This window comes from Electrona antarctica (assembly GCF_951216825.1).
Source record: "Electrona antarctica genome assembly, chromosome: 10".
Taxonomy (NCBI): Eukaryota; Metazoa; Chordata; class Actinopteri; order Myctophiformes; family Myctophidae; genus Electrona; species Electrona antarctica.
Window position 1 is genome coordinate 15,105,756 of NC_136791.1, and position 26,509 is coordinate 15,132,264.

Below are 26,509 nucleotides of genomic sequence, written 5' to 3' on the forward strand. Positions count from 1 at the left end.
ATATTTATATATATTTTTTAATTTAGGAAAAGAAAATGCGATTTTTACTCGAGTCGTGACCCATCAAAAATGGGTCCGAGTCCCGACCCACCATTTGGGAAACAGTACGTGGTCTACAGTAGAGACTGACATTTTGTCGGGACTCCCGCGGGTCACGGGATTCCCGCAGGATTCACGCGGGATGGGATTAATATTTGTATTAATCCCGTGATCGGGACGGGACGGGAATGTAAATCAACAGGAGCGTGCAGGATCGTGAATGACATTTTCAACTGGTCGCGCTGCCAACCAAAAGAACAGAAGCGCCCATCTTTGTTGTAGTCATCTTTCAGTGAGCCAACACTCTTTTGACTTGCTGACGCAAGTCAAAAGAACTACATACCCCATCAGTGCTAATGCTTCCAGGCTCCGCTGAGTCCGCTCCAACCGGGAGAGGATGAAAACTTCCTTCATGCAATCCAGTGGACGTTTCATTTAATATGAAGACATCGCAGTGCGGCCTTGCATGATTCTGCATCGCGCCGGTGATGTGATATAATCGATTATTTATAGCCAGATCATCCTGATGCATTTGTTTCCCCTGGCAGTGGCAACTTGCAATTGTGATGCTACGTTAGCTACATGCTAACGCTGTTACTGTTGGCACTTGCTTGGCTCCCTGAACAGCTGTCTTAGGCTGAGCGAATGTTCAATACATCGTCTCCCTTCTTTCTCACAAACGAGTCCCATACACCAGTGGTTCCCAAACATTTTCATGTTAAGGACCCCTAAATCAACATTTATTAGCCCGCGGACCCCCATTTGAAAATATGCCAGGGACCCCCATAAGAGAAGATCTGTATTACGTGTATTACTGTGTGTAAAAAATATTTATATATGTTTTTATTGGCTATTATATATCTCAAAAATTGACAAAGCACTTGTCAACAGTCAGAACTGTTCTTGGTTTTGTTTTAATATTGATATGAATAGGATATACTGTATTTGGTAGTCAAAGTTAAATCCACCATTGCCCACTTTATTTTATTTTTTTGTATTGGTAGGCTATCTGTCTTGAGAAGCAGGAAGCGATAGATAGATACCGGTAGATAGATAGATGGATAGATATAGAATAACTTTTCCTAGAAAAAAAAAAAAACAGGAGCGGGATGGGAGCGGGAGTAATTTCGAGTGGGAGCGGGATGGGATCAGGAGTCATTCTACAGGAGTGGGACAGGATGGGATTTTGTTTTTTACTCTGGCCCAGGATTGGGACAGGACAGGATTTTTTCTGCAGGAGTGGGATGGGACAGGAGTGAAAATCCACTCCCGTGTCAGTCTCTAGTCTACAGTCCCAGGTCTGACTCACCCTGACGCCCATGAAGCGGTCTCGCAGCACAATCCAGGAGAGCAGAAAGACGAAGGCCTTGTTGCAGCAGAAGAGCGCCGAGGCGTCGGTGCTGTGGATCTTCCTGAGGGCCTGCAGGTACAGGTAGTTGGTGAGGATCCACAGCAGGGCGAACGGAGCCACTCTGGTGACCAACACCTTCGCTGTGAGGCCATCGTCCCCGAACAGCCGACAACACTCTCTGCACACACAACACACACACGACACACAAGCACAGGGCAGGATAAGAGCTTTTAATAATGCCTCATAAAACAATTAAACAGCTATCATAGAGAACACACGTCCGAAGTGTTTCAACCTTTATTTCGTTTTCGGAGAACACACTGAGGGCTGGGACCGTCTTTTTCAGCGGTGCCGATATTACAACAATACAAAACACATTTTCCAGAAAAATGACCGAAAATCTTTTTTTATTACCATTATTTCTCTCACAAATCCACTCTTGTCCTCTTTTCAATGCAGTAGCAGATGACTGAAAACGTTTTTTAATCAATTATCTTACAAAGATCCTGTATTTTCTTCTTTTTTAAGCACCCTCTGCTGTTTGCATCAAGATTCAAATTGCGATTTAATCGTGATTTTAAATTGTCACCTGTTTGAATCAATTTTAATTGATTTACGATATATCGTTATGTGCCTACTTAGAACTGGATCCAGTGTGCGGACTCTTCTGTTTTATTTTAATAGAAGACAATCACAATGCATACCCTCTATTAGTAGTAGTAGTAGTAGTAGTAGTAGTAGTAGTAGTAGTAAGTACTAACGTAGTAGTAATATTACATAAACATGTAAAAGATAGAGGAGATAAGACGAGATCTGTGCTACAGCAGCCAGGAATGACAATGACTCAATGAATAACACATTCTGACAATCAGTAGTTAACATTGGCAGGAGTACATTCAATACTGCAGTTATACCAGAACTCTGAAATAGTTTATTCAACTCGAGCTCCTCTCTACAGACATTTGCAGGTGGCAGTCAAACCGAAATGGACTGCAGCGAAATTGATTGCAAGTCAATTTACATTTAGAGTTCTTCCAAAGTGCAAGATCGGAGTATTGGGAGCGTGGACCTTAATAGTCAAGCAAACAACAGTGTAAGCAGATAACATAACTAGCATCTATCTAATAGGAAACAGTCATTCGATTGGAAAATCCTTTTTGAAACACAAACTGAATTTAAACAAAAACAAAAACATGTGATAGCTACTGGGTTGCACACTTTACAAAGATGCCGCACATGAATTTTGATTTGGATGTATTCAATTTTGATTTGATTTTGTAATTATTTTGATTGTTGAAACAAAATATACCACTCTCCTCGATGAATCGATCCACTGCGAAAGTAATGGAATAATAGCTAACATTAGTTGATAGTTGCAGCCCTACTCTCATTCTGAATACACACCAAAGCCAATACGCAACAAAGCCAATACGTTTAGTTGGCTCGTGTAAAAAATCGACAACAAAATATTCCAGGTTTTGGGTCTGAGAGGCTAATGTCATCAAATGGTGGTCCGTGGCTCAAATGCCAAATAAATAATGGGCCTTGATATGAAAAGGGTTGAAAACCACTACTGCAGTGTGATGAAGTTGTAGGGCATTAATTTCAGTTTCTGCCCGACAGCAGCGACACGCTGAGTCATCATCAATAAGTGCAGAACAACAGAAGGCAGACTCCTGCTGTGGACTCAGGCCAGGATGATGATGAGCATATTGTTTAGATGTGGGTCCAGCAGGGAGCTGAGTGGACACTAAAACAGAAACACGCTGAACGTGGTTCTTTACTTTACAAACAGGTCACACACCTAAATGAAAGGTGGGTCAAAGCATAGCTTCGTTGCATCACTGAAACTGGCCATACTCCAAAAATCGATAACAATAACAGCCTGCCTTTTGCAACGGGTGTCAGTTCTCCTATTGTGCTGTGTGTGTGCGTGTGTGTGTGTGTGTTGTGACATAGGTGTAGGCTCCATCTCTGCTAAGCCCCATGCCTTGATACATATGACATATGTGCTGACTGAGGAAAGCAGTGGAGGCTTTTCTTTGTACCAAAGATGGACAGTGAAAAATGACAGGTATCACACTGTCAACAGTGTATCAGCCATGGACAGGCAGTCATCGACCTGTACATTTATTATATGGCTCCCTCAATCTCTCCCCCTCTATCTGTCTGTCCTTTTGCCTCTGTGTCTCTCTGTGTCTCTCTGTGTCTCTCTGTGTCTCTCTGTGTCTCTCTGTGTCTCTCTCCTGAAAGCACAGGAGTGGTTTTGCCAAGGAAATTTGGAATACACTAAGCAATGTTATTGATTTTATGTTATTAATTTGAGAAACTGAAAGCTGTGTTAATTCTTTCTGTGCAAATCCTGTTTCTGTGTATGGGAGTCAGCTGTGTTGACATTTGACCTGTGGTTCTGGGGATGGGCTGTGCTGTATATACGTCGAGGCTTGTTTGTGACGGCAGTATAAAAGGGTCGCGTTCAGCTGCTGTACTTTGAGTCAGTATGTGGTGTTCCATTGTAACGCTTTGAGGCTGGCTCCGTATTCGAAAACTCATAAAATTATAATACTTTGAAAGTCTGAATTGTGTCTGTCTCATTATGTTATTAAACGGTGTTAAAACTTATAAGTGCTCTCCAACAGATCTCTTTACCAGTTTCCACCACTGGTGGGCGCCACTGAGCGTGGTCTATGGTCTGGACTCTGAAGCCAGGCAATGTGTTTTTCTATTTTCTCCTGCTCCATCCTCTCTCTTCTCACAGAAACTACACAAATCATTTCACCCACTTCTTTACACCTGTAAAGCTGCTGTGATGAAAGACCACTGTCAGACTGTCAGACTCTCAAATGAAAGCTATCCCTGTCAGGGCACGTCTGACTCTACCACAAGTACAATAGGAGTCAGCGAAGAGGGAAGGCAATATCATGGAGGGATATGAGCATCAGACTCTTGAACCACATTTAAGAATGGCGTTGGACGGTCACATTGTCTATTATGAAGACATGCTCGCTATTAAATCATGTAATTTAAGCTCCAAAGCAATTTTATTGTCTGTCACAAGAAAACATAAATGTTTATTTGACAAGGCTCCGCTATGCTAAATTAAAACTGCCAAGAGCAGTGTTAAAATGTCAGAATACAGTGGCTTGAATTAAAATTAATTTGTTCAGAGTGATGCTAACACAACCTTTGGGGAGCCCTGTGTGTACAAATTAATTTAAGATGCGCTCAGATTACAGGATCATACACCACACTTATATAACAATATTCTAACATGCATACATTACAAGATTTTAAAATGATGGGGCATGACACACTGCATGATTCTCGAACACGTTGACCCGACTGTCGGGAGGGGCGTTCCCCGACCTCGGGCACGTGCAGGGGGGGAACGCCCCTCCCCCCCCAAAAAAATAGCAGGTTTAAAAACTATATATATATCATATATTTGAATGTTTAATGTATTGCTTATTTTAATGTCCAATGACATGAGCCAAGTTATTTTAGAACATCTTGCTCCATTAGCATAGGACATCCAATGTAGGCCTACCACATTTCTGTGGGGACAAAAAGACCACACACGTGCCCTTTTCTTGGGTTTGGGTCCCTGCCCCCTTTCTGCACAGCCCTGCCCGACTTCAAATATCCCAGATTATCTTGTAGTGTGAGCCCACCTTTATACTGAATTTAAAACCATTACTTGTTTTTCTCATACTAGATGGCGAGTTGAATGAAAGCAGATTGTGTGTTGGGGATTCCGACCACGTGCACATCCTGCAGACAGTGAAGGGAGAGGGGGAGTCTCTGCTGGACTGAAGCAGTCCCAAGGCATGAGCTGCATCAGAAGAGCCAAGGCCAACTCTGACTACCACTATGCAATTATGCAAGTACAATAATGGAATTTGTACTTTACTTGAGTATTTCCAATTCTTCTACTCCACTACATCTCGGATCCAAATATTGTACTTTTACCCCACTGCATTTATTAGAAAACTTTAGTTACTAGTTACTTTGATTTCAAACATTTGAAAATAGCCAATCTACAAGCTCACAATGCAGCAGTAATTTTCAATTCTCCCTGGTAGAAAACAGTGGAGAAAACTGATGTCTCTATATTGAGAGTGACGCCCCTCTGCACTGTAGTTCACTCCCATTCCTAGACCAGGAAATGTCTCACATTCAAGGCTTTCATTCTTTGAGCCGTAGTGAATGAAAATAAAAGCCTGGGTACCAAGGCTACAGCCTCGCAGACGAGCAGTAGCCTGGCTAATAAGCCAGACTAATCACACAACACTGTCGCGGGATATTGGCAGGCAATTTTTTTTGCCACCGGCTGATTCGGGCTGGCTTATTAGCCAGGCTAGACGAGCAGTCCCAGACACAGACACACTATTCTAAAGTGTCTACCTCAAACACGTCCATTACAGACAACATCAAATCTGTTTGTTTACATGTAGTGGCTCAACTGCATTACAATAATACGCTTCAGGAGTGGGTGTACAGATTTGGACCAATCAGATCGTTTTTTTACTCAAGTGCGGTGAACAGAAGTGATTCGGTAGGCGTAAGCGTAATAGTAGGCGTAAGCGTAATAGTTAAAAGACAAATTTGACATTTTTTATTAAAAATAAAACCGTATGAGTTTTCCTGATGTGATATACTGTCAGAATCAGCTTTTGTTGTGTTCGTTAATCGTTTACAGTATGTGCTAAAAGAGTGACTTTGAGAGCTGTTTCCCTGTTACAATGGAAGATTATGTGATGATCATTATCTATTATCTTTAACCACAAGGTGTCAGTGTCTGTAGTGTCAGTAGTGAAATCCATATAAGGGCACACAGAGACAGGAAGTCAGATCAGATAGAGTTCATGTCAAGGACAAACATTTGTATACCTGTTTGATTGAATAAAGAAGCCTTGGAGTTAAAGTACTTGGTCATCATTGAATCAACAAACAGAACATGGTACCAGTAGTAAAAACTCAACTATAAAGAAAAGAAGAAATTGCGACAATCAACATGAATATATTGGATAAACCAGAGTGTTTGAAGCTGACTGGGAATGTTATGTCGATAGCAATATTGGCGTGCCTTCAAACAGCAATTCCAGCTGTATATTGCAGCTATGGGACTGGAAGAAAAGTCGGATGCAAGGAAAGTAGCATTACTTCTTACAATGGCAGGCCCACAAGCTATTGAAGTGTACAATACGTTTGTCTATGACGAGCCGGATGACAAATATAAATTGGATAAAGTGCTCGAGAAGTTTGACGCACATTGCTCTCCAAAGAAGAATGAGACATACGAGAGATATGTAATTTGTTCTCAGGTGCAGCAACAGCGTGAGCCTTTTGACAGTTTCCTCACTGATCTGAAGCTAAAAGCTCAGACATGCAACTTTGGTACTCTGAGGGACTCCATGATACGTGACCAAATTGATGTGCTTAGAGAGAAATAGCATTATTGGTTATTTCACAGAAAGGGGGATGTGATGATCATGATCATTATCTATTATCTTTAATCACAAGGTGTCAGTGCCTGTAGTGTCAGTAGTGAAATCCATATAAGGGCACACAGAGACAGGAAGTCAGATCAGATAGAGTTCATGTCAAGGACAAACATTTGTATACCTGTTTGATTGAATAAAGAAGCCTTGGAGTTAAAGTACTTGGTCATCATTGAATCAACAAACAGAACAATTAGAGTCTATTTTTAGTTCTTAATTTGCTATTAAACTGCACAACGGAGTGAAATAATTCATAGAATGGACTATTTTGCTCATAATATGGTAAGAAAACAATCCAACCCTCTAGAAAAGTGGTCTTACCCTCTTAAGTAAACATTTGAGTACTTTTTCCACCACTGAATGCAGTCCCAAGACATGAGGTGCATGAGAAGAGCCAAGGCCAACTGTAACTCGGACTACCAGACAGTAATGCAATTTATTTCTGTCTCTGTTAGTCTTGCTCTCCCTCTTTGTGCTACAGGAATGCAGCAGGTACTATACAGTAGCAGAGAAAAGATAAGATCCCTGTCAGAGGGCTCATAATTAATGGACAGATCCGACTCGGCAAATTAAGCTCTGCTGTGGTCTCTACTACACTTCCAGACCGTGGTCACAGTACTTTGTTACCAACTTGAGACTCCCCGCTACATCCTGATAAATGGGCCTTTGAATTTAATTAAATGATAAGCCTGCGTTAGCCGGCAAACAACAAGACAGGACGTGGCTAATCATAAGCGGAGAACGGGTGAGGTAAACGACTGTCTGTAGAAGTGATTGTATGTATACACTACACATGTACGTCTGTCTGCAGATGAAGAAATGAGATGTCATTGACTCCAGTCAACAGGAATACATCTGAAAGCTCTAGTGTAGAATATTGAGTGTACACTCAACCTAAGTTTATCTAAGCTCATCTCGCTCAAGAATCGCCTAAGGGTGGCGCCATTTCCATGGCGTAAACACCCGCCGCCGCGGTGGGCCGGCCCCGGCGCAGAGCCGGTTCCGGACGCGCGCAGGCGGGTGTTTACGCCATGGAAATGGCGCCAACCTTAGGCGATTCTCTCGCTCGATTCGCTTGATAAACTGAGGTTACTAAAGTAACCCAAAGTACTCATACTGTGCAACATTTTCAATTAAACAAAATAAAATGTCAGTTAATCTTTTAATTGGTATATTTTCCACAATAACCGTTCCACATAAATGTGTGTTGTTGTTGGTTTTTTTACAACTTCTCTAAACACCATAAAACACTTTTCACTTGCGAGTGATGCTTATGCCCCAAAATTATATTCATACAGAAACATTACCAGAAATGTGGTGAGGGTAATGGTATGCTCTCTTGTCTCTTGTGTTCTACACAACCTCTGCCAGGTGGAAATGTTACTTTTCCGGATTGGATTTGTTTTTATCCGGAATTCCGGATACCACGTACGCAAATAGCAAAAGCAGCAGTTTCAAGCTTGTGGATCTGCTATACTTTTGGTTCTTTTGTGTGACGCTGTAGTATGACCACGTAGTACGGCTGTATGTCCTCTCACCTGAACTTCTGCCTGGGCGTCTGCCTCTCGGGGTTCTTGCAGGCGTAGCCGATGTAGTAGAGGGGGAAGAAGAGGCAGTTCCACGAGGTGGCGAACCAGGTGAGGGTGAAGGGCGCGTCGTACTGCCTGAATGTCAGCTTGGCCAGCTGCGTGGCACCGGCCCATGACGAGCACACACACATCACGATGAACACTCCCGACAGCACCTTCTGCACCTGGACGCATGCACACGCACGCACCACGCACGCACGCACGCACGCACGCACGCACGCACGCACGCACGCACGCACGCACGCACGCACGCACGCACGCACGCACGCACGCACGCACGCACGCACGCACGCACGCACGCACGCACGCACGCACGCACGCACGCACGCACGCACGCACGCACGCACGCACGCACGCACGCACGCACGCACGCACGCACGCACGCACGCACGCACGCACGCACGCACGCACGCACGCACGCACGCACGCACGCACGCACGCACGCACGCACGCACGCACGCACGCACGCACGCACGCACGCACGCACGCACGCACGCACGCACGCACACACACACACACACACACACACACACACACACACACACACACACACACACACACACACACACACACACACACACACACACACACACACACACACACACACACACACACACACACACACACACACACACACACACACACACACACACACACACACACACACACACACACACACACACACACACACACACACACACACACACACACACACACACACACACACCACGTTGACAACTCCCCTCGGGATCCTATGTAATAATTGTGCCAGGCCTACACACCTGCAGGGCGCTCACTCTGAGGCAGCAGTGGGTATGACACCTGCGATGGTTGGTGCTGGAGTCCACCTCTGTCCCGCTGGAGGCCGTTTGTCCATCTGTGGGAGCCACCACACGGGGAGCCACCACACGGTCTTCTCCTATAGGCACACATACACACACACTGAGGTTACATTCACAACCAAATTCGATTGTGACGGTTCTCAAACCCATCGAACAGCTATACAAGAGTGCGCTTAAAGTGACAAGAAACCTCATTCGTATCACCACTGTCACATTCTGAAGATGTAATTTTTGTTTTGTTTGCTCAATTTTAAAGTCTTTAAACAGGCTATTGTTATATAGGCCCTACAGGGACTATGCCCGCCCCGGGCGCCCCCCTCTGAGGGAATTCATTGAAAGGAAGCCCGATAGAGGAATCAGCACTAGGGCAACCACTAGAGGAGACTGCAAAGTGCCCGGCCGGTAAACCGTCTTCGGTAAAGAAAAATCCTCTCAGTTCAGGACTGTTTTATCCAGAATGAGTACATTAGAGATTGTACTTCATTTCCATCCTTCAAGTTCAATCTAAAAAAGAAGTAGGTCAGGAGTGGCTTATTGTCGGTATCAGCCGGTAACATGCGGGAGTCTATCCCCGTCTATGGGGTCTATGCGCTAGACCCCTGGGAGATGGATTGCTGAGGTGGAGCGCCACACCTACCATCACCTCCCAGTACTTCTCAAGATTCAAGATCAAGATTTCTTTATTTGTCATTCTTTCCAACTGCAGCAGCAGAAAAAAACGAAATTACATTTCTCCTAGTTAAGAGACAGCACAGGCTCATACAATAATAAATATATCAAGTGCAAGACAATACTCTGAATATAAATAAGTCCTAAAAAACTACAGAAGTCCATAAAAAAGATAAATAGAATAAGAAAAACATTTAAAAACTGAACATAGAGTTCATGTCATCAGTTCATGGCCTATCTGCCAGGGATACTGGAGTTCAAGAGTCTGATTGCCTGGGGAAAGAAACTGCTCCGCATCCTTTCCGTCCTGGCACTGATGCTCCTGTACCGTTTCCCAGATGGCATAAGGGAGATCAGGCTGTGAGAGGGGTGGGTGGCATCCTCAATGATGCCAGTTGCTCTCCTCATGCACCTCTGCTTGTACATGTCTGCCAGGGAGGGCAGCGAGGCACCGATGATCCTACTAGCTGTTCTCACCGTCCTGTCCAGCTGTTTTCTCTCCTCAGCTGTGCTGTTTCCATACCAGGAGGTAAAACAGTAGGTGAGAATACTTCCCGCACGACTTGCTGCATCAAGCCTTGCTACTCATTCGCTGAGTTGGCAGTGCCCGATATCTAACCCATGAACTTGTGGTCCAAAGGCTCTACCGACTGAGCTACTTTGATGATACTCTGATGCACTTTATACCTTTGTACACTGTTTTAGTATATTGTTATGCTTTGTCTCCTATATTGTATGTATTCCACTGTCTACCTGTTTGGTTTATATGCCTGGTGTGGAGACTACGGATGTAAATTAGCATTTAGCTAAATCCGGTGTTTTTACGTTGCATTATATAAATGTAATGTCCATTAATACACATGCACTGTCCCGTCCAAATTAATAAAGAAAGAAAGTTCTTGATTGATTGCTGCTGGGCAGTGTTGGAACGTAACTAAAGTAACTTATTACTTAAAGTTATATTATTACCTTTTCCCAGTAATTACCGCAGTAATATAACTAATTACTTTACATTTTGAGTAAAATATTACTATTATAGCCTATGTTACTATTTTCCAAAAGTAACTCGTCACTATTTTCACGAGTATTGGCGTTACTGTGGGCTTGAGTGTTTATTTATTAATGGTAGACTAGGTTGGGATCGAGTTGCTTTATACAGGCTGCTAATCTGGTCTAGATCTCTAGACTCTAGTCTAGAGCGGAATACGGAAACGATGCACAATATTGTCTGTAGGTGGGAATTATCAGATGCGGAAGGGCGGGCCTTAAACCGTCCGGAAAAAACTGGGTAGTATGATGTAGCTAAAAATCTAAAATGACAGATGCTTTCCCGGTTTTAATGGATTGATGCATTTTAACTGTATTTCAATGTAATATGTTTGAGCTGTTTGAACAGAGAGAATTCTCTTATTATTACATAATAATCTCGTCACACGATTTAAATCCCTAATTCCTCTCGTCAATTCATGAGAATCTTCCAAATTGTTCAAGTGACCTCGGGTCATGCAGTCTTTCCATGTGTATGGATAAAAATAGCTCCTTTCACGGGTTGAATTGACCCGTAACGTAATCAATCAGACATTTGACCAGAACTTCACATGATCGTGCGTGGCAGGCTGCGGTCCAAACAGAGGACAGGAGAGGACAGGTCTGACATTCAATACAGTGGTGGAAAGTACCTAAGCAAAAAGTACATTTACTCGAGTACCATCCATTGAGACCTTAGGCCTCACTCAGACCTTTACTGCATTGCTGTATGCTTGTTGGATGAATGTTGTGTAGTGTCATGGCCGCCCCAATCCATTTCCAATGGGAGTCACATGGTTTGACACAACATTTGTGTTGTATGAGGGGGAGGGGCACAGTCGAAACACAGCCGAAAGCCATACAACAGCTTGTAGTCCAAAATGTGGACTACAAACCATGTGACTTCCATTGGAAATGCATTGGGGCGGCCATGACACTACACAACATTCATCCAACAAGCATACAGCAATGCAGTAAAGGTCTGAGTGAGGCCTTAGGTCGATTCTACAAAGACCTTCTAAATCAGTAGTTCTCACACTTTTTCAAAAACGTACAATAGATGTAGAAGCTTCAATGTCTGTGTTTATACAGACACCAAAAGCTGGGCATAAGAGGGGCTAGCGCCCCTCACAAATACCAAACAAATCTTACTTATCTGTACTTAAGTACAGTGCTTGAGTAAATGTACTCTGCGGTGCGACAATGACATAACTGCTAGTGGTCGCACATAATGGCCCTGGCTTACATCCTTAATGTTTCTCCAGTCATTCTGATAATCTATGCTGACTGTGACTCTCCGTAACTCAGTAACTTCAATATATAGGCTACTGTAGCTGTTTTACATTGGGAATTCACTGAGGATTCATCATGTGTGGCTTATCGCTATTGGAATGCCAGTTGATGTCACAATCATTACATAATCCCGGAATCGCAATTATTTGAGCTGATCACAATTCATTTGCATTTTTGCATGTTGCCTCTGTCGGGTGGAAACCTCATGCAGTAGCCTACACTATAGTATGTCCAAAAACTGTAATACCTTTCAGGATTCAAATGCAAAAGTAGCAAAAGCAGCAGATCCACAAGCTCAAATCATGTCACTTGTGGATCTTCTACTTTTCTTTTTTTAATTATAATTTTTATCCCACGATTTTGCAACCCAGTTTTTTCACCCAGTGCCAATTATCTAATGTAATCCTGGGCGCTACACTTCCTCTGCCAACCTGGGGGGGTCAGCGGACTGACCTCATGCCTCCTTCTATGCATGAGGAGTCCAAGCTGCTTCTTTTCACCTGACAGGGGAGAGTTTCCCCGGCCAGACATAGCGCGTGGAAGGAACACGTTATTCCGACCAGTTCCTTTCCCCTCCATCAGGCGCCCCGGCTGGCCAGGACCTACCCTAGGAGACACGGGGAGAACATGCAAACTCCACACAGAAAGGCCCTTTCGCCAACCCCGCCTCAGGTATGGGCACTGATGACGCACGCGGAGGAGAGAACACGCCCCCAGCACCTACAGCGTCCCCAGCGGGAATCGAACCCAGGACCTTCTAGCTGTGAGGCGACAGCACTACCGACTGTGCCACCGTGCCCCCGGATCTTCTACTTTTGATGCTCATGTGTGCCGTATGATCAAGTAGGGCATATTCATTTACAAACAAAGAACGCAACATTTAGAATATTGAGATTAGAGGTGTGCTGGCCGACAGCAACGATGTAATATTATAATATGTATATAATATCATGCTCTTTTAACCTTTGGCATACATATTTTGCCACCTTTAAGCCAACAAAAATATATAGTTATTGTAGAGTCAGTGTACCGCCAGGGGGGAGGGTGGGGTCTTTTACAAATCTGTGCCCACATGGGGCCCCATTGTGTCATAATCCGCCTATGTTCAGAGCACTAGCTCGTTCGGACAGCTTTCTGCACTTCAACCAACTAAAATATGCACTGATGCCATTTAACACCTTGGAGGCCCGGAACTATTTAATCCATTTCATCCATGTGCCCATCATTTATAGCGCACGGACCACTTTTACCGGCGCACCGGAAGCTGGTGTGCATGTCTGTGTAGCAGCTAACAATAGCTAACCTGACTCCGCCAGATGGGGCAGCAGAGAGTACACTGGGTTCAACAATAGCCACACCACTCTAGAGTCGATCGACAACAACGGGAGGTAATAATAAATCTATCGCGACTAGCGACTGGACCGCGGAAGGCCGTCAAACACAGGATCTTTTTTCAGAATTAGACGGGATGATTTAGATCGGGAGTTATGATCGTTTTAAGATTTTCGTTTTCGTCAGCTAAACAGGCAGGGGAGATTTTCGATGACGTGTCACTTTTTGACAGGTCATCGGATCGGGCAACAAACGCTCCAAGGCTCTATCATTAATCTCCGTCCTATTTATCAATCTCCGTGTTGGGCACTTGACCATGACCTTGAACTTGGACAGAGAACTCCGCCCTGGGCCTCCAAGGTGTTAATGGGGGTCCGTAGCCTAATGCATGTCAAACTGGGGTGTTACAATCTGGGAGTCACTGGCATATCTTTTCAATTTGGGGGTCCTTAACCCTAGAACACTAAACATATTTTTTGTTACACCATCACTAAACACGGGTTATATTTTATCCAATGTAAAATATTCCATACAAATATTTCTCATCAAAATATATTGCAGTACAGCAATAGATGGCAACTTGAGGTACTCTTCTTTAATATGTCATCATGACTTTTCACAAAAAAAACAAAATAGATTTCATGGGGGGGGGCCCTATCATGGGGGGGGGGGGGGGGGGGCAAAATCGGTGAAAAACGTTTAAAATATTCCTAAAAAAAGATAAATTAAGTTGGGAACTTCTCCTTTGGTCCACCCATTCCTAAGACATGTGAGAATGGTCCAGTGAAGAAAATAATCAAAAAATGAAAAAGTCCACTGTGGGATTGGATTTTTCTCTATCACACTATCACTAAACACGGGTGAAGTTCACCCGAACACGTGCCTGTAGGAAAAAACAGGGATGCGGGCAGGGACACAAACCTACCTTCTATGATGTCACTGAGCATCATGAAGGTACTGAAAGACCCACCCACATCAGACATCAGCAACATTATGAAAATATAATCGTCCGGGTGAAAATCACCCATGTTTAGTGTTCTAGGGTTAAGATGAAAACGTTTGAGAACCACTGCTCTGAGCTGACAAAATAATGGTGCCAATACCAACACACTTTTATTTTAGACAGTGAATGCAAGCACCAGGACCCAGAACATGAGAGCCCTTACGGCTTACGTAATTGAAAATGAAACAACGACATCCCTTATCAGTTTGGTTATGTAACAGCCGTATAAATCACAGCGTGCATTTCCGATGGCTTTGCAACTTTCATCAAGACAAAAAAGAAGTGAATCCTGATGCATTTTGTTTCTAAATATAGACCAAAATAACCTTGGTGAGAGAAAACTCTACACTGAAGTCTTTCACATACAGTAATTGTTTTAGAAGTCATGTATCACTTTCGTAGTTTATTGCTCTTTTATTGATTGTTAGACTGCTTCTCTTGCTTTCTGGTCCTGTAATTACTGCACAGTGCACACTCACCAAAGGGACATCACAATGGCATAATATACCATTTAAGCACTTCTAACCTGGCGTGCCCCCAAACTGATCTACCATCTGAAAGGAGTTTGGGCCAGGGAGAGCTCACAACACGCTGTGACCTTGTAGATCAGCTATTTTTTAACAGCTGAATAGGGTTAACCCAATTAAAAACCCATCACGCTCAATGAAGCCGATCAGAGTCTTTGATAAGAGAGTTGCTTCCTTTGTGTTTCTGATGCCGCTGCTGCATCTGACCTTGAGGTGTGCTCCCAGCTGACCGCAGATTACCTTCCATGATTACTATCGACTCCCATGCCTGGAAGAGACCTAATGCCTCGACGCTCTCCAGGGAGCCTCCACGTGCCCGGGACGGACACCATGGACCTCTCATCTAGGAAAGATATACACACCTGTGTGTGGATTATTGCAAAGCACTGAAAACGTCATGCAGGTCAGATATATCATCGCTGATGTCTGGGAAGAAATCTCTTATCATATTTGAACTTTTTGTGTCTTTTTGCCATAAATTAACGCCTGTCTACTACAGCATCACACAAAGGGACTACCTTTGTCGCAAAGCTTTCGTCCAGGTGGGGGTGGTTTTGAGGTTATAATTATGTGAGGTCAGGCCCAAACCACACCAATGCAACTAGTCGCAACTCCTTGCAACAAAACAGTTTCACGGGCCGGACATGTCACACCAATGCAGCTCCTTGCAACTGCCATTGGGCATAATCATGGTTACATCAACTACATGCAGCTACTCTCAACCGTTTGGTTGCAAGGAGTTGCATGCAAATCATTGGTGCGGTTTGGAAATTAGATTATGGTTAAGATTGAGTTTAAGATTAGGGTTTTTAACCATGCCAACCTGGTTGAAAGCTCTGAGAAAAAGGTAGTCCCGTCACACTAAAGCACCAAAGAGCGAAAGAGTTTTTTGAGATTGCAGATCTGCAGCCACTTTAGCTATTTTTTAATTTGAATCTTGAAAAGTAACAATATTGAACATACCGGTATGAGGTATGAGAAATGAGAAATAATATGATCTTTGGGGCTGATACTGATATTAGGGAGGAACATTAGATTAAAAATACAGATTCTGATTCCAAACCTATTGCTGATAGTCTTAATTCATATTCTTAATTAATTGTTTGTATACAGTATGCCAACAATACTGTATGACTTTTAATAAAGCTGAGTCGTCTTGCAATTTTTTTTCATGTCAGATGAAAGCAGAAAACCATAGAAAAAAGAATGAGACATTGGTTAATTAGATTGAGTGAATATTTTTAAAACTACAGCTTAGAGGTCAAATTAAAACCCTTAAGCAGGGAAATCACTATTTGAATGGCTCACATTCAGAGATAGTAACTACAGTACTAATCTATCTATCCCATCATGCATAGCGGGCGGGGGGGTTGCATTTCCATTGTTTACTGGGCTCTCTTTGTTCGCCACTGCCCCTAGCCAATATGATAGGCTAACATCGCCCGATAAAATCGGGAGACTTGTATATCAATATTGATGCCCTGGCATCCCAAGCAAACATAAATTTGATTAATACAATATACACATTTGACTTCACTGACAGCACTTAAACCATACTTGGCCTTGGGAGTGAAAGATAATTCAAGAAGCCTTGTCTGCTATTCCGATGAAAATGATGAATAGGCAGACGCCATAGTGTGTGTGTCTCTCTCGCACACGCACACACGCGCACACACACACACACACACACACACACACACACACACACACACACACACACACACACACACACACACACACACACACACACACACACACACACACACACACACACACACACACACACACACACACACACACACACACACACTTTATCCACATCTTTACACAAAGGGTGAGAACTGAGCTTATTCTGTTCTAGAGTGTTTCTCTCTTGATTCTAAGGTCATTTCTGCCCAGCGCTGTCAGTGGTGTAAAGTAACTAAGTACCGGTACATTTACTCAACTACTGTACTTAAGTACTAGTTTGACGTATTTGTATGTTACTGCTATTTCTAATTTCCGATACGTTTACTTCTTTTTACTCCACTACATGTATTTGAAAACGTTAGTTACTAAGATTTAGATTATTATAACGAAACATTAACCACTTCAAGCCCTAAATACATTTCGGCCATTTGGAAATAGCCGATCTACAAGCTCACAACGCACATTGAGAGCTTGTATCTGCTATTTTCTAAAGATTTGTATACAATGTATACATTTGAAAACTTGTGAAATGGGACATTCATTCTGCACAATGAGTACTTTCAACTTGTGGTACTTTAACTACATTTCGATACCAATACCTTTAACGTGGAATTCCAGACTTTTACTTGAAACAGGGTATTTCCACTTAATTGATACTTGTACTGAAGTAATAAATGTGAGTAATTTTCCCCGCCACTGAGCGCCGCCCAGTTTGTCCTTCATGGACCTTGTCTTCCACAGCCCGAGCCCAGCAGCGGCTCCGTACTGCACCACAGTTTAATCTTCCAAATGCAGTGACGGGCCCCGCGCCGCGCGGGCCAATCAGCTCCCCGGGAGGGAGCCGCTGGAACTCCAGCTAAGCACTTTCATTCCTGGCACACGTCCACGCGGCTAACACAAAAGTGTCACAGCGACATTAACCATACTGCCGTTGGACGTTTCCTGTCACACTGTCCCCCCCACACTGGCTTCCATTTTTTACAGCCTATGCACCCTATGCACTCTCTAGATCACTGTTGTGTCCAAAGATCCCCAAATTGATACGTATTTGGCCGCGGACCCCCACCTGATTTTTTTTTTATGCGTGCCAGCCAGGGACCTCCAGAAGAGAAGATTGTATGTAAAAAAATCACACCCGTGTGAACTGAGTGGTGCAACTCCTTGTTGGGGTCCCCGGGGGTCCCCGGAAATTCCAGACCCACAGGACCACGGCCAGGGTGCCGGCCCGGTTCCGGCGAGCCGCCCCACGTCCGAAACGGTATAGTGAAATGAGAGTTACCATGTGGGGGTCCCCAGGGAGTCCCCGGGGGGGTCCCCGGAACACCCAGGAACATGCCCAGGGGGCCGGGCCGATTCCGGCGAGCTGGCCCGTGTCCGAAACGGTTGAGAAATGACAGTTACCGTGTGGGGGTCCCTCTAGTGTACCCTGTACTGTACTGTACTGTACTGTACTGTACTGTACTGTACTGTACTGTACTGTCACTGTACTGGTACTGGGGGACCCCCTGGAAACGCCCCAAGGACCCCTGGAGGTCCCCCACTTTGTGTGTTTGTGTGTGTGTGTGTGTGTGCGTGCGTGCGTGCGTGCGTGCGTGCGTGCGTGCGTGCGTGCGTGCGTGCGTGCGTGCGTGCGTGCGTGCGTGCGTGCGTGCGTGCGTGGTCATGCACACGTGCAAGAATTTGTCACTGTCTGGAGCATTTAGTAATGTGATCTAGTGGTAATGTGCTTCTTTACACCTTTGTTTGATACCGACATATGGCAACAATATCGACCATGACTTGCTTGAGTGCACGTGCAGGCCGCTGAATACATGTGTGTGAGAAAGGAAAGCTGGAGTCGGTTGAGCGAGAGAAAGGGATCCTCCGCAAATTAAGTGGCCAAGAACGAGCTTCACACTCCAAAGGCTCAATGATGAACCTCATCATTGCATTATCAAAAACTTGAGCGTCAAGGTTATAACTCTCTCCAATAGGGCAAGTGCTTAGTCTAGTGCACACATGACTACAGTACATGAAACCGAAGAATTACATGAAATGATATAAAATTTTACCCTGTATCTCTCAGTACATGTGAATAGACATATATCCAAGCGCCTTTCCCATCTACTAAACATGCTTAACAATGACAATCGGGCAGTCAGAGAGCTCGCCAGAGCATCGCTAATTCTTGGCCTCGAGCGACGCAGGGTCCCCAAAACAAGGGACCCCCCCCCCCAACTTCCTTGGGTTTAAAAAGAAGCCAAGTGGTAAATTGGATACCAACGCAGCCGGTTTTGGTGTAAACTCTGACTGGCCCGATCTGAACGATCTGTGTAACTGGACTGGTGTTTCTTCTAGCGCTCAGAGAGCAATATAGACGGACAGGACTGCAGGCTGCAAGGGAAGCTTGCTTGCCTCCAGTCAGCTGATCACTCCGTGTCTCACTCAATAGGCTCTATGCAGCCAACACTTCCGCGTTCAGTTTGGGCCGCCGGAACGCTTCCGGTCGGCAGAAACTCATTCACTGTGAACGTACGGTCGTGATTTTGTAGGAATAAAGTTCAGTACTTTATACAACACTATTTCATTTGATAATGTGATGGCATAGTGTTTCATAGTTTGTATTATTTGTGTTGCGACGTTGACATGATGACATGAGTTAGAAACGTCTTAAATCTCCGAGAAACGAGAGTTCTTCATGGATTTATCCGTTGTTGCCATGTCCGCTTGTTATAAGCGACTTTGGTCTTGTTTTTAAGTAAAGTTGCTTGAAAATATTGACAGGTTAGGTTGCGTTTTTCGGGGCTTGTTTCTGAAGTGTATGCTTATTTAGGCTTGTTCCCTAATGTTGTTTAAACCTGTGATTATGCTCAAACATTGTCATAAAGCCAAGGACCCTCATGTATTTGTGCACACAGACCCCCAAGAGGAGATTTAAGACGTTTCTAACTCATGTCATCATGTCAACGTCGCAACACAAATAATACAAACTACGAAAAACTATGCCATCACATTATCACATTAAATAGTGTTGTATAAAGTACTGAACTTTATTCCTACAAAATCACGACCGTACGTTCACAGTGAATGAGTTTCTGCCGACCGGAAGCGTTCCGGCGGCCCAAACTGAACGCGGAAGTGTTGGCTGCATAGAGCCCATTCTAAAAAAAATCACACCCGTGTGAAGTGAGGGGCTCTCTTATCATCTTACAACATGATGATGTAAAACAAACATTGAGACAAAACAAACATTAAATTCTCTTTATCGTCAATGGGGTTTTTAAAACAAACATTGAACTAAAAACCAACCTGTATATAGGAGGGGCTAGCCTAGCGCGCCTCAAAACAAACCTGTATATAGGAGGGGCTAGCCTAGCGCACCTCAAAACAAACCTGTATGTAGGAGGGGCTAGCCTAGCGCGCCTCAAAACAAACCTGTATATAGGAGGGGCTAGCCTAGCGCGCCTCAAAAAGGCAGCGATTGATGAGGATATTCTCATCTTCACAGTAAAGGCACACCTCCAAGTGCTGCCAACCAAACTGAATCTGTCCATCTGGTATCCCAATACATAATCATGACCCTTCCAATCCAATCAAATCCACTTTATTTATATAGCACGTTTAAACTCAGGGTTTATACTGTCTTACACCATGGACAACCAAACTGAATCTGTCCATCTGGCATCCCAATACATAATCATGACCCTTCCAATCCAATCAAATCCACTTTATTTATATAGCACGTTTAAACTCAGGGTTTACAAAGTGCTGTACAGGTAAATAAAAACAAATGCACTATAGCTACCACACAGAACAACAACAGCGAGAAAACAAAGTACAAACAGTAAAAACAACTGAGACACATCACAAAAAAGCAACAGAAAAGCGACAGCATCACAGAGAGACAAAACATATACAAGGACCGAAGGAACTCAAGCGGGGTTAAAAGCCAAGGTATAGAGGTGGGTCTTTAGGCGAGATTTAAAAGTCTCGATGGAAGGAGCCAATTTGACGTGGGAGGGGTGTCTTACACCATGGACAGCCGTTTAATATATGGGACATAGACTCTATGGTCATAGAGTCTATGTCCCATATATTAAACTGCTGTCATTTTTTACAAAGGACTGTATATATCTAGGCATGACAGAATTGTTAAACACACAACAGGCCAACAGCACACACACCAAGGCCCGCCCCCGCTCAATCATGATTGGTGGAAGGCCCCTCTCTATCCTGATTGGATGAAGGCTGGGCCACCTAGCCAAAACGAAACCTAAGGTTTTTTGACCCCCCCCCCCCCCACCCCAGAGGTTAACTGGGATCAGGGAGGAACTCCTTATATGGTCAGTACACTCTATAGTAGGGAGGATTATCTCAACAAAACAAAAAAAGAAGTGATATTTGAATTAAGTGAAATCACTGAATATACCTTTAACATTATTATATTGATTCCTCTGTTGTGTTTCACAGAAAAGTGTGAGGCAAAGTAACTTGCAACATACTGTTCAATCTCTTCCATTATAGGCAGTCGGTCTATTTGGAGGAGAAGGTGCTTTTTGTACCCAGGATTCTTTCCCCAGGTGTTGGTAATATGATCCTATATGACCCTAGACTGAAGTAGAGGTCTTCAGGCTTACCCGAGCTCCGAAAATAGTGCACATGGTGTGACAGAGTGACCCCACCCTGTCACTGTTCATGTTTTGCTCATTACATGCCTGTCAGTAGCACGCACTGGTTAGGTAGGGCAGGGGTTCTCAACCCGTGGGTCGCGACCCCTCGGGGGGTCGCCAAATTATTTTAGGGGGTCCCCAAATTATTTTCAAAAAAAAATAAAATAGCAGACCTACAAGCTCGTAGCGCGCCACTCGGTGGCGCGCTATGAGCTTGTAGACAAAAACGGACAAAAACGTTGAGAACCCCTGAGGTAGGGTATGGACAAACGAAACGACAAACAAATCACCATCAGCTCTCGGTATATCTCTGATCAGCCATCAAACCTGTTCAATGGGTTCTGTGGTGTTAAATAGGTGGAAGCACAGCTGAGCACTAATTGGGCCAAACCAACTCCTGTCTGTGGATAGGGAGGATTATTTGTCACAGAGGGACACTGGACTCTAAAAAGAGGACCTTAGAAAACTAAAGACTTGAGAAAGAAAATATCTACAAGCTTAAATGAATTGAAATGTATTTTGTGCCAAACCCAAGCAGATTTGACATGTTGTGGATCATGTTGACCCCATTTTCATTTGGTCCTATGTTGTGGGAGGAGCCAGGGGTATATAGCTCTGAGAAATGGCATTTTCAGTCAGACTACTGTCTGATGCTGTCTGGAGATGGTCGAGGAAGTTGTCAGTCCCCCCCCCCCCCCCCCGTCCCCCCCCCCCCCCCGTCCCCACACACACACACACACACACCCCGGGGGGAGAGAAAGAAACAAGAACACATGATCGAAACATTAATAAAGACAATATAAATAAATAAGGTGTACATAAGGTGCACAGTATGCAGCATTACAGATAAGGTAATTCGCCAGCACAAATTAGTGACTCATTGACAACATTAACAGCTAAATCAAATAGTGTTCACGCTTAGTGATGTCTCAAAACATGAGACTTTCACTTGAAAATCTCTATCACAGAATCGTAGTTCAGACCTTCAGTTAAAAATCTCTCAAACGCTAGGAGACAGACAATTTAGGCAAGAGGTTGTCATTGTACTTCTGCGTGCACTTTTTACTCTTTGTACACTAGTAAACAGGCGTTCAACAGTACATGTGGTCATTGGCAGTGCCTTTCCAGGCGAAGAAGCAGCAACTCCGAGTCTCCCCCGCGTGACCTGTCGAAGAAAGCTCATTTTGGCCACTTGTATTCGCGACCTTATTCTTTCGGTCATGATTCATGACCCACACATGACGATAGGTGAGAGTAGGAACGGAGATTGACAGAGTAGGTCAGAGAGCTTTGCCTTCTGGCTCAACTCTCTTTTCGTCACAACAGTGCGGTACAGCGACTGCAATACCACCCCTGCCGCTCCGATTCTCCACGCGGCTGATCTCCTTCTCCGTCCTCCCCTCACTCGTGAACAAGACCCCAATATACTTAAACTCCTCGGACCTCCATATATGGGGACAACAGTGACATCCAGTACTGACATCAGACTAATGTAGAAACCTCATATATACCCGTCTGACATCATTGTGACACACACCTAGTTGGCTGGCATCGTCATCATGACACGCATCCAGTACAATCCTATATAAGAAACAGAAGAGGTTTATTACTAGCTAGCAGCAACTCCCACTCTTGTCGCGAGAGACTTTAAAGCCCTCGGCACGAGACGGAATATTTGGCCTTACAACCCAGATGTCGTGTTAGAAGTTTCGACATCCCGGCTAAGTTCTGATCCTAACCCAGACATCCAGCCCTAGTTTGAGTAGTATTAGTTGACTGTGGCTTTCTTCAAGTCTTTATATTGGTGCTCAGCTGACAAAGGTCATGACAGTTGTCGAGGTTCCCAGCCCCAGGCAGCCATCTGCCTCCACTTTGAGCTTTCATAACATCCAGTACAAAGTGGACCGTAAGTCCGCCGTCCCCTGCAAGAGGAAGACCACACACAGGCAAATACTGACGGACATCAATGGAATCATGAGACCTGGTCTGAACGCTATCCTCGGGCCGACGGGAAGCGGAAAGTCATCTTTCCTCGATATCCTCGCCGCGAGGAAGGACCCGGCAGGTCTCTCCGGGGAGGTCCTCATAGACGGAGCGCCACAGCCTCACAACTTCAAGTGTTCCTCGGGCTACGTCGTTCAGGACGATGTGGTGATGGGCACGATGACAGTGCGTGAGAACCTCCACTTCTCGGCGGCGCTGCGCCTCCCCAGCTCGGTGCCTCAGGGCGAGAAGGAGGCTCGCGTGAACCACCTGATCGAAGAGCTGGGACTCACCAAGGTGGCCGACTCAAAGGTGGGCTCGCAGATGAAACGGGGGATCTCAGGCGGGGAGAGGAAGAGGACATGCATTGGCATGGAGCTCATCACGGACCCCTCCATTCTCTTCCTGGACGAACCCACCACAGGCCTGGACGCCAGCACGGCCAACTCTGTGCTGCTGCTGCTGAAGAAGATAGCTAGTCAGGGACGCGTCATCGTCATGACCATCCACCAACCGCGGTACTCCATCTACAGACTTTTTGACACCCTGACCTTGCTGGTTGGTGGCCGAATGGTGTACCACGGGCCTGCACCGAATGCTCTGGACTACTTCAGCAACCTTGGCTATGCCTGTGAACCTCACAACAACCCAGCAGACTTCTTTCTGGATATCATCAATGGAGACGCTACCATCACCACTGTCACCAAGATGCCGGGCTCCGAAGAACTGGACATCGACGACATTGAGGAGTCGAACAGCCCCGTAAAGAGCATTGAAGAGTGCCTGGCGGAAGAGTGCCTGGCAGACGCTACAATCACCACTGTCATCAAGATGCCGGGCTCTGAAGAACTGGACATCGAGGAGTCGAGCAGCCCCGCAAAGAGCATCGAAGAGTGCCTGGGGGAGGAGTACAGGAACAGTAGCAACTATAGGGACACGCAGGCCGAACTGGAGCGCATCACCAACGGTAAAGAGTTCATCCAGCCAAGGTCCCACGTCATCACCTACAACACCTCCTTCTTTCACCAGTTCCGCTTCGTGTTCATGAGAACCTTATGGGATCTCATGCTGAATCCACAGACCTCAGTGGCCCAGCTGGCAGTGAACATTATCCTGGCTTTGGTCGTGGGCGCTACTTTCTTCGACATCAAAGACGACCAGAGCGGGATCCAGAACAGGATGGGAGTCCTCTTCTTCATCACTACCTACCAGTGTTTCAGCGCCGTGTCCGCAGCGGAACTCTTCATCACGGAGCGAAAGTTCTTCATGCACGAATACATCAGCGGCTACTACAGAGTGTCCGTTTACTTCCTGACTAAGATCCTCGCCGACATCATCATATTGCGCACCATCCCCATCATCGTCTTCAGTGTCATCGCCTACTACATGATCGGGTTAAAATTCACGGCTGCCGCCTTCGCCACCTTCACACTGACAGTGGCTCTAGTGGCGTATACCGCCACAGCCATGACCATGGCCATATCAGCGGACCTGAACACGGTCACTTTAGCAAACATTTTGATGACCATCCTGTTCGCCTTCATGATGATCTTCTCTGGTCTGCTGGTGAACCTGCCCACAGTCGAGTACTGGCTGGCCTGGGCCAAGTACTTCAGCATTCCTCGCTATGGTCTGGCGGCCCTCAAAATCAACGAGTTTGTGGGTTTGACGTTCTGCGATGACCTTGTCATGCCCAATACCACCATGTCCGATGTCTCCACCAACTGCAATGTGAGCCTAGCGGGCATAACGTGCACAGGGGAACAGTACCTGGAGTATCTAGGAGTAGAATACACCGAATGGGGTCTGTGGAAGAATCACGTGGCTCTGACTCTAATGGCTGTCGTCTACCTCACCATCACCTACCTGAAACTACGCTTCATCAAGAAGTTTACTTAAGAGCATGTCTCTGATACAGATTATTTTCCTCTTCACTGAGATAGCCAGAAAAGGAGAGCGAGAGGGTGAGTGCAAGCAGACAGAGGAGAGAAGAAGAGCAGAATCACAGAGTCAGCTAGCTATCTATTAGGTCACGTATCATGACAAAGTAATTCAACTGTAATTTTTTAGGTTAACTGCTCGACAACTGCCAGTGAAGTTAACAATGTACACCCTTGTGCATTTTTGTGGATAATGTGATTGCGTTTAATTTGTTTTATTGCAACCTTAGTTCAGTCGTTTACTATGAAAACATGCATCTCCGTCCGTTAGTTAGTTAGTCACCGATGTCTCCATATATGGTATCGCATCTTGTGACATCATGGAGACACTGATGGCGCTCTGCTTGCGCACTAGTAGGCCATTTATGGCCTACTAGTGCGCAAGCAGAGCGCGCAAGTACTGTCGACCGCTACAAACTGTAAAATCTCAGCTTCTCTGTGAAAGAACGTTTGAAATATTGAATTATTAGGTTTAGCTATTTGCTACGTACCTAGTTTTTGGAGGTAAAAAAATAGTTGCGAACGCAGTGAGCATTTACTATGAGACCCAGCAGATCATGTCTGTGTGTCTGTGTGTGTCACGCTGTAACACCACCCGCCCACCACCAGAGGGCGCAGCTGTATCACACACAAAAACACACACACACACATGCACGCGCACACACAAACACACACACACACACACAACTTAACAAAAAATGGTGACGTATATGTCGTTCAGTGTCGGGTGGATTAAAGGAAAGGCCTCTATGTATATGTATATGTAATTTGTAAGTTGATTAGCGGTATACTGTGGTTACTTTGCGCCCCTTTTGATGCGTATGTATCGTCCCAGCATATGATGTCAGGGTATAACTAGCTCTCAACTAGAATAAAGATGTGGATTAAAGGACCCAATGCCAGGGTGTAATTGGTTTTCGATGGTGACGTAATGGCGATATGTTTTCTATGTAATTTGTAAGTTGATTAGCGGTATACTGTGGTTACTTTGCGCCCCGTTTGATGCGTATGTATCATCCCAGCATATGACGTCAGGGTATAACTGGTATAACTAGCTCTCAATGATGACGTAATAA

General features: G+C 44.9%; 2 protein-coding genes across 4 annotated transcripts in view; one reads left to right on the top strand and one right to left on the bottom strand.

Moving 5' to 3' along the window:
* The window catches only part of slc35f3b (solute carrier family 35 member F3b), a 121,444-nt gene that overhangs the window by 16,909 nt on the left and 78,026 nt on the right, over positions 1-26,509 (bottom strand). Inside the window, exons 3-5 of one of the 3 annotated variants that reach the window (XM_079511728.1) lie at positions 9,278-9,399; positions 8,430-8,644; positions 1,349-1,568 (exon numbers count right to left, since the gene is read on the bottom strand). In XM_079511728.1, the coding sequence (XP_079367854.1) occupies positions 1,349-1,568; positions 8,430-8,644; positions 9,278-9,399 (557 nt within the window). Of the gene's footprint in view, positions 1-1,348; positions 1,569-8,429; positions 8,645-9,262; positions 9,400-26,509 lie in introns of all 3 variants that reach the window. The other 2 variants (XM_079511727.1, XM_079511726.1) reach the window with 2 other exon arrangements.
* On the top strand, positions 23,335-25,392 carry LOC306931428 (broad substrate specificity ATP-binding cassette transporter ABCG2-like; the record flags this gene model as incomplete). Its single annotated transcript, XM_079512830.1, has 2 exons — positions 23,335-24,192; positions 24,325-25,392. 2 exons carry the CDS (start codon positions 23,335-23,337, stop codon positions 25,390-25,392), a joined length of 1,926 nt encoding a protein of 641 aa, XP_079368956.1.